The 13,826-nt window shown below is 56.2% G+C and overlaps 1 protein-coding gene across 4 annotated transcripts in view; it reads right to left on the reverse strand.

The window, feature by feature from the left end:
- LOC111148999 (regulator of G protein signaling 12) overlaps positions 1–13,826 on the reverse strand; it is an 84,927-nt gene that overhangs the window by 17,356 nt on the left and 53,745 nt on the right. For all 4 annotated transcript variants that reach the window (XR_002640731.1, XM_022505867.1, XM_022505866.1 and 1 more), the window contains exons 5-9: positions 3,462–3,631; positions 2,841–2,933; positions 1,958–2,101; positions 1,234–1,413; positions 735–888 (exon numbers count right to left, since the gene is read on the reverse strand). Coding sequence is in view for 3 of the 4 variants with exons in the window: in XM_022505867.1 (XP_022361575.1) it covers positions 735–888; positions 1,234–1,413; positions 1,958–2,101; positions 2,841–2,933; positions 3,462–3,631 (741 nt within the window). In the remaining variant the exon portion in view is untranslated. The remainder of the gene's footprint in view (positions 1–734; positions 889–1,233; positions 1,414–1,957; positions 2,102–2,840; positions 2,934–3,461; positions 3,632–13,826) is intronic.

Below are 13,826 nucleotides of genomic sequence, written 5' to 3' on the forward strand. Positions count from 1 at the left end.
AGCTGCCACCACCTCTCATCCTCAGGTGTTCCCTGCCAGCGGTGTCTCCATAAATGCCCCAAACTTGGGGACCACAGGCCTGGAGCCTACGGGTTATTTCCTGAAAAATAATCCCTTTCCCAAGAATCCCTCGAGGAGAAAATCCTTCCAAGGCTTTTCTGCTTCATGCTTTTTCATGCCTGGTGTCAACTGCTATCTTTCTCCACCTTATCCCGAAAGCACTCTCATTGCCTCCGACCCGCCTTCCAGGATGAGCCTGTCCCTCTCACCCCAACTTCTGAGCTACGCACAAGAAAGAAACAAAGGGATAAAATCTCTAGAAAGGCTTTCAGATTTACAGTAATAAGAAATGCCAAAGGCTCACGTAGCCCTATGCACACCTAGAAAAAAGCCTCGCCAGGAAGCCGAGGCGCGGTCCGGGTGCACAGGTAGGACACTGCTATTTTTCTTCTCCTCCCAGTTTCCTATAAGAGGCCAGAAGAGGACCGGATGGGAAGCCCACCCTGGCAGGGTGCCCTGGCCTGAGGAGGACTGCACTGTCGTGCACCCTCACCCCTTTTTCAAAAGGCACTATCGCCGCCCTGGTTCACTGTGGCTGGCCCACCCCCAAAGGGCCACACCAGGACACAGCACTGTGCTCTGAGCACTCCAGAGGTGCCCTCCCGGCCTGGCCCCACCACTCCATCTGCACCCCAGTGGGCCACCTCCCGGATACCCATCAGCACACCACAAACCATTTGCGTGGTCACCATGCTCCTTCTTCTTCTGAGACCGCCCAGTGCTCCTGGTCCTGGACCAAGAGAAGAACGCTCCTTTCCGCTTCTTCTCACTGTCCTCGTCCCCCAGCTCTTCGTTCAGGGATCGTCCTGATTTTGATTTTCCGCTCAGCTGCCATCCAATGGAGATGTTAACATGACATGATTTCATCGTTACACGAAGAGTGAAAGGAAGCGGAGGAGAGCTGTAAAGCTATCTGTGGGACAGCTCAGCCCTCCAGCGGCCACAGGGCAGCTCTGCCACTGGCCAGAACCCCTACCCCCAGCCACGGGCACAGGGTGAATCCTGGGGAGGGGGGGCTGCATCCCAGGAGGGCCGCGTCCTCACGGGGGATGGGGGGGGTTGCATCCTGGCAGGGGGTTGTGTCCCAGTGGGGGCTGCGTCCCAGCAGCCTCTGCTCTTGCTCCCCACAGGGCAGCTCCCCACTCTGAGAGGATATGGCCAGGGCGCAGGCACCTTTTTCGGCGTGGACACGCTAGAGTGCTCAGAGCTGACACTGTGCTTGGAGGCCGGGCTGCTGGGGACCTGCTGTGCATCGGGGAGTGAGCGGCCTTCTACCTCGGCCAGGATGCACTCCTGGTACAGCTGGGACTTGAGAAAGCGGGTGTAGCTGTCGAACTTCATCAGGTTGAAGATCTGCAGGGCACACGCAGCACGGTTCAGCTCCCGAAGCAGCTAGCTAGCTAACGTGTGGGCCCGGAGAAGCTCTACTTTGTTAAATAAGAATGAGACCCAGAGTAACTGCAGACCAGCAGGACGTGAGAACCTTGGAAGGACTTCCCTCCGTTTTCCCCACGTAATTCATGGGACTGAGCAGCAGACATCATCCCTGAGGGGGCCAGTGGGACACAGGCTCTAAAACATATTAGGTCCCACGTACCCTTTTAATCACAGCGACGCCCTAGGATTAAACAACTCCACGTATCTGTGACATCACACAAAGGCTGACACAGGAGAGGCCAGTGAGAGGTCGCCGAAGACGGGGCCCTCCCCAACTACAGCCCGCTCCCCAAGAGCCTGGTGGGGGGCCTGGGGCTTCTGGGGCTTCTTCCAGCCACAACACGCCCACTGGCACCTCTCTGCCCCATCTGGTGGCTGGGTCACGAGCGCAATCCCCCTTCCCCCCCGCCCCGGAGAGAGCCCTGGGAGGAGTCTCCGTAGGAAACTGAGGCACAGTCACCTGGAGCTGCTGCTCCTTGAACATGTCGGGGTGAGGCGCGCTGAGGATGTCGTCCGCCAGCTGGGCCTGGCTATCGATGTTGACGGGGGTGGTGGCTTTGCTGCACAGAAACTTGCTGAAGATCTCGCGGGCCCTGTAGGAGAGCTGAAGGACATGCGTGTGAGTGAGATGCACGGGCCCAGCCCCTCCCCACCACATGCATGCGTGCTGCTGCCGTCCCTCCATGTTCCAAATGCCAGATGTGGGTCCAGGCACTGGAGATGCATTTTCTTGAGGCCCCTTAAATAGTTCCTTCTTGAATAAATTAATAGATAAAAGTCCGAGCCGGTATAAAACTTTTCACCAAATAGGCTCCTCCCTGACTTTTTTCAGGAGCTCTGTAACTGTTCAGAGACTCAGGTGCTGCGGCCTGGGGGGTGTCTGGGGGCACCATCCATGTGCGGGGCCTCACGCCTGCGGCCTCAGCAGAGGGGGAGCTCAGTCTGCGCAGCACCAGGCTTGGCAAGTGGGTAAGAGGCCCCACCAGTGGCAGGTGGAGGACCACGGACAGCCTCGCGTGGGCTGCAGCATGCGCCGGGACCCGTGCCCACAGGGGCTCAGCAGCCAGTGCAGGCAGCGCGGGCAGCACGGCCATACAAAGGGACATGGCGAGGGCTCTTCTGCCTGGGGATTTAAGCTCCCCTTTCAACACACCGAGCAGCAGCACGCATGCTGGGAAACAATTCATGGGAAGGGTGTTTACACACACCGTGTTTACGCAAGATTGAATATCATATACACGAAAAACCTTATTCTGAAAAAGAAGCATTTCAAAATCGTATGAGGACATTAGATGCTAGCCCACGGTGACACCATCTGATGCTCTGGGCACAAACACACTCACCTCTTTTTTATCATGTGCAGGCACATGGTTAAAGTATTCACAGGCCTGCCAGAATAAAATGTTTTCTTCACTGAACTCCTTCCTCAGGAAATCCTAAGAAAGACACCATCCGTGAGCCCTCACTCGAGCAGGTAGTGGCCGCGGCATCTGCCCCCCAGCCCCCCACCGAGCTGTTGCTGTGCTCTGGCTTCTTCCTTGTGCCCACTTTTCACAGACATCAGGGCTCTCTGGGTAGAGAGGGAGCACCTCTCCCCAAATTACCTGAAGCCACGTGCCCCGGACCAAAACACTGCACACTTTAAGGACCGCAGGCGTGCTCCCAGTGGCTTCCTCAAGGGCAGAGAGCCCCTTCCCCCTAGATGGCCTAGCCACATGTGGCCTCCAAGCATTTCTAAGAACCCCCCCTGCCCCTTGCTGCGGGGAGCTCCCCGGCACACAGCCAAGGCCAGGCTGGGCACAGGGCGCCCCCTTCAGCCCCTTGGCCTCGAGTGTGCTGAGCAGGTGGACAGGGGAGACCCCCCTGCAGTAGGCATCATGGGGTCTGAGTCCCGGGTCCTGCCGGAGGAGCCCAGGCCAAGGGTCCTCATGGACCCCTGGGCCCCACCACACCCCTCTACTCACAGAGAAGTAGCGAACTCCGAGAGGGTCCTGCAGAAGGCGCTCAAAGGACACGGCCCAGCTGGCGGCCCTCCTCTCGCGCAGGCGTCGGCAGCTCTGCACGCTGGGGAGGCTGGCATTGCTGCTCAGACTGTGGTTGCTCACGCAGTCCTTCAGGTCGGCGCCAGTCAGTTCTGTGGGACCAGCACACACCTCACCTGCACATGTGTCTGCCACACCTGCCCAGCAGCACCCGGCCAGCCTTCGGGGGGAGGCTCTCCCCGACCTGCCTTCTCTAAAGCATGAGCTCAGGCGACACCACGCGCCAAGTGCCTACAGCACGCCCGGCGCTGTTCTACGGACATGGAATGGGGCGCAGATCCAGGAGAGGGGCAACCACAGCCACACGCCACAGGTCCACGGCTGAGTGCATGCCGCACACACAACAGTGCTCCCGGGTGATCCCCATGGGTTGAGCAGAGGCAAAGGGGCTCAGATTGGGTGTCCAGGACCCGGGACGCCGCTCAGTGTCAGGAGGGAACATCTGCTGTAGGAAAGCACACGCTCACACATGCGCCCTGTTCCGCACGGGCACGGTCCCGATGTACAAGTGTAGCATAACGTCCAGACGTCTATCTAACCACACGTGTTGTGACAACTCATCAAAGCCCACTCCAGAGCGGAAAACACAACATGTGCCGCAGGAGTCTGGCTCCGGGCATCTACAGAAGAGCCCCAAAGAGCATGCATTCCTTTGTCTTTTAGGCAAGTTCCTGAATAACCCACTCTCTTCACAAAGGGAAGAGGAGGTGCTCCGGGAGCCCTGTGTCACCGTCTCCCATCTCATGTGAGCAGCGTATGGGGGCTCTTGGTCCCCACATGGGCAGGCCTGGTGAGCAAAACCCAAGGGAAGGGCCCAGACTGGCCAGGAGCTGGACCGGACACACATTCTGCCATGCACACATCCCCTTCAATATCCCACCATCCTACACGGGGCTGTTCCCTCCGCGGGTCCTAACACCATGGAGACCCAAGGCCAAGCCACGGCCTGCCAACCACAGAGGACACCCCTAACCCACATGGGTGTGAGGCTTGGAGGAGCAAAGCTAACTAATGAAACAGTGTTCGTTGGCTACATCCCATGCTCCTGTCCCACCATGCACAATCAGCCATCAGGGCTGGTGGCAGGAAGGAGCCCAGGGGAATAGTTTGTTGGCTCTAGCTCTAGGCCAACCGGAAATGCATCTTCTACTTAGTGACGAGGGGCCAACCGTGGGGAAAGTGATGACCAGTGAGGCAGCTTGAGGCCCTGCTACCCTTTAGGCTGATGCCCGCCCACGGCTGCACGGAGAGAGCAGTAGGCAGAGGACCAGCCTGTGGCCGCCATGCCACAACCAGGGCCCCGGAGGGCCGGGAGGAGGCCACGGCACAGCCCTGCTAGCCCCGAGAACAGAGGGCTGAGAAAGCAGAGGCAGGAATCCGGTCAAAGGGGCCCCATGTGGGAACCAGAAACACTTGGGCAGGAGTCATTCAAAGCTCAAAAAGCATTTAGATTGGAAAAGAAAAGAAAAACAGAAAGTCAAAGAGTAACCTAGTAACTTACACGCTATAGACAAAAATTTAAATAAGATTCAGGAGATGAAACAAGATGAGAGAAAGACAATTTTCATTCTTCTTGGCGGCCCACCAGAATTCACAGTGCGGTACATGTTACTTTTGAGACGAAAGCCTCCTGGTAGAATCTGCCAGTGCCACTCACCAAGGACCACAGGGGAGGCCCCGGCCCAGAGTTTGTCATCGAGATGCCAAGCTCACCACACGGCACGGCCGCCCCGTGGCTCCACGCTGAGCGCAGCACAGCCGGCTGCCAGGGGTCTGAGCCCGGCCCGGCCCCCAGGGAACTCGACAACTGCGCTCGCTGTCACCCAGACGGACCACCTGGCATCACTCTGTTCCACAATCCCCACACGCAGAAGCGCCCCAAGTGAGAGCTGCCCATTTCCTGCTCACACGCACCCCTGTGCCCTCTGATTTGTGTCCAGTAGCCGCAGCAATGAGGGGCAGGGCCCCGCAGATGTTAATCCTCCCCCCAGATTTCCCAACAGAGGTTTTATTAGAACCAGATGAGCTGAGTGTGAAAGTTCACGTGGAAGACTAAACGTGAAATGCCGGGAAAACAAAGCAAACCAGAGCCAGGGGGCGGGGTCAGCCCCACCTGGCGCCACACCGCAGCTGTGGACTTACGGCTGCGACAGAAGGCCACACAGTGCGGGGACAACTGGAAAATCACTGGAGAGGTGATCAAGTCGGGATCCTCGGGGATCTGAACCAGAGGTTTCAAAGCAAGAACCTCAAATTAGAGAAACTCTGGAAGGGAAGACGCCAGTCCAGAGTCATGAGAGACAAGACGACAAGATGGTTAAAGGGACAGACGGCACCAAACTCTGTGGGTGGTGCTGGTGGGGCGGGAGGGGAGTGTGCGGGGAGGGGTGCTCAGGGTCAAAGGTACAGGCTTCCAGTTACAAGACAAACAGGTCTTGGCACGCGGGGAGCACAGCTCACAGCACCGTGCTGCAGAGACAACTGGCGAAGAGAGATCTTACAAGTCCCCGTCCTAAGAAGGAAAGCATGTGACTGTGTGTGACAGACATTAACCAGACATGTGCGGCAACTGTCCTCACTATATATACGAACACCATCGCACTGTACACCTTCAGCCCACGTAACGTCACCTGTCGTCTGGACCTCAACGAAAAATGAAAATGAAATAAAAGTTTAAAGACACTATAAGCTGGGTCAAAAGACAAAGCCTAGGGGAATCCACACAATCCACTCCACAGAGGAAGGACTGATTTTCTTTACACTTAAGGGCACTTGCACGTCACCAATGATAGAGATGTGGAAACCAAAGACAACTGGAGGGAAGGCGTGGCTGTCCCTGCATGGGGGCTTGAGATGGCTCCAAGCCGTGTGTCGCTGTGCTCAGTCTTACCTCCATGAGCTAAAGGTGATGTGGACGAGCTATTTTGTACCTTCCCAGCAGGGTAACTTTGCAATCAGCAGGCACTTTCCTGCTATATTTTATGTTGATAAATGAGGTGATCCTCACAAAATAACTTTCAAAACATATGGTTAAGTATGAGCACCAAAACATTCTTCCTCCGGCCTTTCTTTCCTGGAGGCAACGAAGGCTGAACTGAGAACTGAGGGGTAGACAAAAGGTAACTGGCCTCAGAGGACCTGGAAGAGCCTTCAGTGAGTGGCCAGATGTGCAAAGGCCCTGGGACAGAAGAGGCATGGCTCAGGGCCAGTGTGTTTGGGCATAGGGGAAAATGACACACAGACTGCACCCTGGGGGGCAGTGAAGAACAAAGGAGGGTCAAGAAGACACTCCTTCACAGGTCTGTTGGCCTGGCTAAGGGACAAGGCAACCTGCAGGAGGGGGCAGGTAGATGGGGGCTGTGAGGGCAGGGGAGCACGCCAGAAGACCGGCCACAGACCGCAGACAGAGCAGCTGAACCCCATCATGGGTGGAGGCGCTTTCTGATTTCCTGGTGTCTGGATTCCAGCAAAGTGGCCAGCAGATCTGGAACACTTGCCCTCCTCGCTGGCAGGTCACGCAGGGCAGGAGCGAGGAGGGGAGCCTGGCACCCCGCCCTGGGCCGGGCAGGTGCTGTGGGCCGCGGCCTGAGCCGGGACGAGGAAAGACGTGGCTGAACAGAACTCGGAAGTGAAAAGTGACCCATCTGTTGACGGAACTCATTTTTATGAAACCTGCAAATACCAATTTTTTTTTAAGACTCACAGCTCAGGGGCGCCTGGGTGGCTCAGTGGGTTAAAGCCTCTGCCTTCGGCTCAGGTCATGATTCCAGGGTCCTGGGATCAAGCCCCGTATCGGGCTCTCTGCTCTGCAGGCAGCCTGCTTCCTCCTCTCTCTCTGCCTGCCTCTCTGCCTACTTGTGATCTCTGTCTGTCAAATAAATAAATACAATCTTTAAAAAAAAAAAAAAAAAGAAGTGAAGATGTTTAAAAAAAAAAAGACTCACAGCTCAACAGCTAGCACTTCAAAAGCCTAGTGGAGAAAGAAGCTTTAAAATTAAGTTAGGACACTCCTGGTGCCTCAGCCACCCCGCATGCATGCCCCACCATGACCCCTGGTGCTCCCTCAGGGTGGCGGGCACGGACTGTTGGGCAGGAGGCAGGCTGAGGTGCGCACACACACAGGCACAGGACATGTAGGCAATGTAGGGAAGAGTCTCCCTGCCCCCATGGTTTGCATACCCACTCCTCCTGCAGGCCCGCGGGCCAGGCGGGCCAGGGGCTGGCTCTCACGGCCCACTTCCCCCCACCCCCCCACCAGAGTCGGGGAGGGTTGTCTTGCCACCAGGCTCCCTGCATCCCGCGGGAGGAAAAGCTGAGGCTCCTTCCCACGGTCTCCTTTTGTTTCTTTCTGTTTTGTTTCTCATTGAAACCACGAGAATGCCCGCCAGGCCTCAACTCCAGCGCTAGTGGAGCTTGGAGAGGGAGCAGGGGACGCAAGGACCCTGAAGGAGCCGCTCCCTGAGCCCCGCGAGGCAGGCCACACACTCGGCCATCTCCCTCACAAAGGCCAGACCTTGAGGAACACTCACAGTCGTCGAAGGAGGGAAACCAGAGACCATTGCTGGCTGTGTAAGCATGTCCATCCCGAGCTCTCCTCACCAGAGGGTCTCCTAGCAACTTTGACTGAAGGCACGTGGTGGGTGCCAGCGCCCTGGGAGGGGGAGGGAGTGGGTGCTGCTCCAGCAGGCTTCAAATCCCAGCGCCCTGCACATGTCCTCACCACATGGGGCCCGGCACCCTGCTCTTGAGACGCACCATCAAAGCCTGAATTTCCTACCTCCACCTTCAGACTCACTCTGCACTTGTTCTCCAGCACGGACAAGAGTGCCCCTTTGAGAAAGGGGTGATCCTAATGGCCAGGGCCAGACAGGACAAGGAGATGAGAAGGGCTCACAAGTCCACCCCACTGCCCGAGCCCCTCTCTTGCTCCGAGCGAGGAGAAAACAGATCTGCCGCGTTAGAGCCTCAGACTAGAGAACGTTCCCTGCGGCTTGGTTTCTTTTTTGTTTGAGTCAAAGAAATGCTTTCCTGGTGAGAAAGTTTTTAAAATCCACTTGAGATGTGCTGAAAACTGGGAAAGCCACCCTCTTTACACTGGCCCGATAACCGTGCACGTTACAGGTTATACATGTATTGACAATGCCTTGGGATTATGATTTTATAGCTAATTCCACACCACACAGCTTAAGCCCATTATCTCACCAGAACACCTCCGAACCCTGAGCTCATATCCCTGAAGTGTGCAAATCACAACTCGAGGTCAGGGTCCTGGGCCACTTGCCCCTGGCCGCCTGATCCTCCCAGCAAACATACCTGTAGCTGCTCAGGTCAGCCAGCCCCCGACAAGCATGACAAGGCGCGCAGACCACAAGGGACTTTACCTGGGTAGAGCTGATAAGAGCCACTGTGATGCCACTTAACCAAATACTTCCAACCATTCACCGCAAACCACCCCTCCGAGTCCATACCAGGGTCAGCCGGCACAGCCCCCAGGGCCCTGGGCAAAGGCTCGGGCCACACACAGAGACATTGTTCCCAGCTCACGCTCCCCAAGGAGGCCGGTTAGCACACTCCCCAGCGACCGGGTTTGCTGGGCAGGGCCGACAAAGGCGATGCTCCCCCTTCGGGTGCGCGCGCAGAGGAAACCAATAGTGTAGCCAACACAAAGCATCCCAGAAGCCACATGCATAATTCACGGCCAGACCTTTAGCCCTCGGCTGCTCGCGGAACCTGAATTATTTAGTCGGGCAGAGCAGAGCTCGGCTGCAGAAGCGGCGCGCCGGCTGGAGGCACCCGTGCCCACAGGGGAGGCTTCCCGCAGGCTGCTGGCCCTGTGAAACACGCTGGGAACAGAAAAGAACAAATACTCACAGCTTTTTGTGATAACTGTGAGGCTTTGAACTTGGATTTCCTGCTGTATCTGAGAAGTTTTCTAAGCCCCATAAAAGGCCTGTCTTTTAAAATGAGAACAGAGAGTTCACCCCAAACCGCAGGGTGCTCAGGAATAAGTATGGAGTCGAGTCAGAAAGCAGTGCATCTTCAGCAGAAGCAGGGACGCTTTATTCACAAAACCTGCAGGGGCAGGATCGGCTTCAGCTGAGGTCCGGCCCGCCGGCTCCGCTCGGATGTGGGCGCACGGCCGCATGCGCGGTTCTCCTGAGCAGGTGTTCAGCGGCTCCTGACAGTTCCGGGAGGACAGAGAGATAAAGCGGGGTTCCTGCTGGTCCTGCCTCCCCATCAACGTCCTTTCTGGCCTCACATTTCTGAAGCACAGGAAGACGCCCCACCACCACTCGCCAGGGAGGCAGCAGAGCATAGGAGAGGGCTCTGCTCCGTCCCGGCTCCAGGGTTTCCGGGCCATGGGCCCCCATGTGCACGAGGCCAGAGCAGGTGGAGGGCCAGCGTCCCTGGAGCCACAGCTGGTGTGGCGGGCTCCGAGAGCAAGAGCCCTTGGTGCAGCTGGGCCAGACAGGGATGCACGGGGTTGGAGGGGGCGGGGGCTGAACCAGCAGGTGTGTGCAAACACCTGCCCCTTTCATATACTTTCAAACTTGCAGGAAGGTGACAAGAATAGTAAAAGGAACTCCTGCACACCCTCTACCCAGATTAGCCGGACCTCTACCTACAAAGCCCTATTTGCTAGATCATCCCGTCTCTCCCCCTCCCTCCCATCCACTTATCCACACACATACATGTGTGCACGCATGCACACACACAGCCCAAGCTGCTGGAGCCTTATTTGGAGATGGCGCCCTTCTTTGCCCCTAAATACTTCAGTGTGCATTTCCAAAGAACAAGGACACTCTCCTCCACCAACACAGCACAGTGACCAAACCTGGGGAAAGCAGCAGTCTGTATTCCAAAGTCATCTACAAGGTCCTTTCCAGCTGTTTCCCTAGCTCAGCCCAGGACTGAATTCAGGACCCCAGAGCTGTCCTGTCTCTCTAAAAACTCCCAGCCTTTGTGTTTCCAGACTTCTATCCTGGCCGTTATTTTCTAGACTGCCCCTCGGTGGGAGCTGTCTGAGGCTTCCTCATGATTTGGCGGGAATCCTCAGGAAGTCACGTGTGACTTTCTCAGCACCTGTCCTTAGGAAGCACAGAATGCCAGTTCACTGCAACCCCGGTGAGGTCTTGGTGGGGCACCTGCTCTCCCCACCACAGGACTGTCTCCTGGGGAGCAGGGGGTGGTGATGGAGCATCTGGTCCCCCACCCGGCCCGCGGCCACCATCCTCCTCCACTTTTGGTCCATAGTCCACTGTAAGGCAGAGCTTTCCTTTCTTCCCCATTTTTACAAAGTCTTTTATTTAGAAGAGCAGGCCCTCAGTGGACTTTTATTTTATTCCATAGCTTATAATCCATACATATCTGTGGTGTTTTCTCCTCCTCTTTTCTGTCTGTTCCGCCTCCCTTGGCACTGGCCCCTGTGTCCTTCTGGGGAGCCTGCACGCACACTGAGTGTCTCCTGATTTTCAAGTGCGCTTTCCTTGCTCCAGACCCACAGGTGAGGCTGGGCGTCAGGGGCAGATGGTTCCTTTCACTGAAGAGTGGTTCGGGCACCAAGCTCTGCACACGAGGGGTGCCTACTGCCATGGCCGGTCTCACTGCTTCCAGAACTTTCCAGTGGACAGAGCTAGGAATAAGATGCACGTGCGCACAGAGCCACACGGGCATTTCCACGTATGTCCGCACATCGACTAGAACCATGAGTTCACACTGACACCTCCAACTCCGACCCAAGCCCAAGCACATTCTGCTATCCTGGGACTCCCTCCCCAGCTGTGGGGAGCTGGGCTCCCACTGTCCTGGGTCATAGTCACTCATTTACTAAAGCCCAGAATACACCTGGACCCTCTACAAGATCGTGTCAGAAGGGCTAACTCATACCACCGAGAAAACCAAACCTACTACCTGCGGTCAATCTTTCTGTCTAGTTCTTTTTCTTAGATAAAAGAAACACAGAGTCAAATGCACAGTCTTTGGTGTAGGACTGGGTGAGTTTCAAAATCACCTTTCATCCACCTTTTCAAGCCTGAGCTAACTCACCGAGCGAACCTATCCTCTCTTTAAGCCAAGAAGGTCTTGAGGATGCCTGCCACCGGGTCACTACGATGGTGAAATTCAGCTGGAGGGGGAGCCCAGGTGGAGACTCGGGCCCCAGGATGGTGGTGCGGTCTGTGGGCAGTGAGTGGGTTCAGAGACCTCTGTGCCTCGATTTTCCTATTAGGGCAGAAACTGACATTTGCAGGGTCTGGGGCCAGAACATGAATAAAGGAATTCAAACTATGTAACTAAACACTGAAAAAGCATGGGAGGAGTGGCCATCCTGCTAAATAAAGAAGCTACATTCTATTAGCCTACCTTAGCCTGGAAGAGATCTGAATTTAGAATCTGGAACTCAGCCGTCTGAGCTCTGCACCGAAATGTGGCAGAATGGGGGGGGGCTGCACCCCACCGCCTTCTCTTCCCACCCCAGCTCTACCCCCATCAGCTATGTATTCAAGACTGTCCCCTTATCCCCAAAGCAGTCACCCTCTGGACTGAAGAGTATTCACTTCATTCCCTAGTTACCAACAAATTTAAAAGAGCAAGGCCACCCCCCCGCCCCGAGAAATCGTATATGGAATGCATCTGAGCGGGCCAGTGTGGCTGGGGGTGGAAGAGGGCACAGACGGGACCAAGTGGGCCAGCACTGATGTACGGAGCCCCACTGATCATCAGAGAACGATTCTGGAAGCCTATAATCCCTTCCTCAAGACATGTCTGGAAACTCTTGCTCTCATACAATCACCTAACTTATGCATGAAGTTGCCAGGGTCAGAGAACTTCCCGGCACCTGCGTGACCGTGACCAGGGACGGTGCCGTGCGCCCGGGCACCTGTTCCATGGTGAGGCCCCTGGTGCCCCCACGGCCAGAAGACACAGCTCTGCAGGGAAGGTAAAGACATGCTGCAATTCACAGGGAGGCCCGGGGGCACGAACACACATGGGCCCAAACAGGGGAACTCGACATTCCGAGCCTTTCCGCAGTTGGAACTCCAAGTCTCATTTCTCACTGTTCTGGAAGCAAGGAGCGAAACCCACTCTCCACGTCTGAAATGACACAAGTCCTGGAGAGTGAAATGCCAAGCAGATGGGTGAAAATGCTGCGGGAGCTCCCGAGGCCACATGAGTGGGCAGAACAGTAACCGAAAAGGGTCAGTGTGGGAAGTGTGAGGCGACAAGTGGAGACGGGTGCATCTTATCACTTGTCACACTGAATTTGCAGGATTCTGGTCTCAGAGCCATCCACTAACGACCACAAGTGGCTGGCAGGCTGAAGGTGGCATCCGACCACAGGAGCCTCCAGGACTCTGAAAAGGGGACGCGGGACATTTTTCAAAGATGAGCCGCCATCAAATTCATTTGTTACACTGGTTTGAACCTAAACAAATGTGCCTGATTCACTTACTAGTTAATTCTCTGTGAAATTAATTGATTTCATTCCACTGGAAAAAAACACGTATCCTCTATGAAGGCAGCGCTCTTTTATCCTGGTGCCAAAGGCCACACAGGGAGCATGGCTCTCCCAGCTGCAGCCGCTGCCCGATGCACAAGCCCAAGGACCCCAAATTCGAGCTCCATGAGGAAGACGCAAAATGCCGCTAAACCCTCCCCACAGCCGAGGCAGGGCCACCCACACAGAAGGCCAAAGGCACAGCGACGGGCCCTTGGCCTCCACCGCCATGGAGCAGGGGGAGACAGGGCAGGGGCACTTTCCCCAACAGGCCTGGGGGCCGAAGCACTGGCCCCCAAGGAAGGAAAAGGATTGCACACATGCAACCCTAAAGGATGCTTGCAGCAGGAACATCCTGCCCCGGAGACGGCACTTGGGGACCACTCCTGCGAGTGCAAGAAAGATCATCATGGGAGAAAGGAAGAGAGCGGGTTTACAAGTAATCCCAGTGCAGCCATAAGCCAGGGCTCTCTGGGGGCAGTGATGGAGTCACAGAGTTTCAGTGAAGATGGTACGACAGAAAACTAAACACGAGGAGTATCTGTGTCTCTTCTACGGATTCCAAAGAAAACAATCACGTATAAAAAGTTCCTTGTCCAAAACCGGGTCCCAAAAATCTGGTCCCCATGCTGAGTCCATGTTCCCTGGGGGCCTTCGGCCACCCCACCCCCACCCCGCCCCGCTCCTCCTCCAGAGGCAGGAGGCGGCAAGGCTCCCGGGACCTCGGCCAGCAGACCGTCCCTCCAGCAGTGTTACTAGAGCCTGGGTTGCCCACCTCGCAGGCTGGCCGT

This window comes from Enhydra lutris, unplaced genomic scaffold (genome assembly GCF_002288905.1).
Source record: "Enhydra lutris kenyoni isolate GAN:26980312 unplaced genomic scaffold, ASM228890v2 scaffoldscaffold21, whole genome shotgun sequence".
In the NCBI taxonomy this organism is placed as follows: Eukaryota; Metazoa; Chordata; class Mammalia; order Carnivora; family Mustelidae; genus Enhydra; species Enhydra lutris.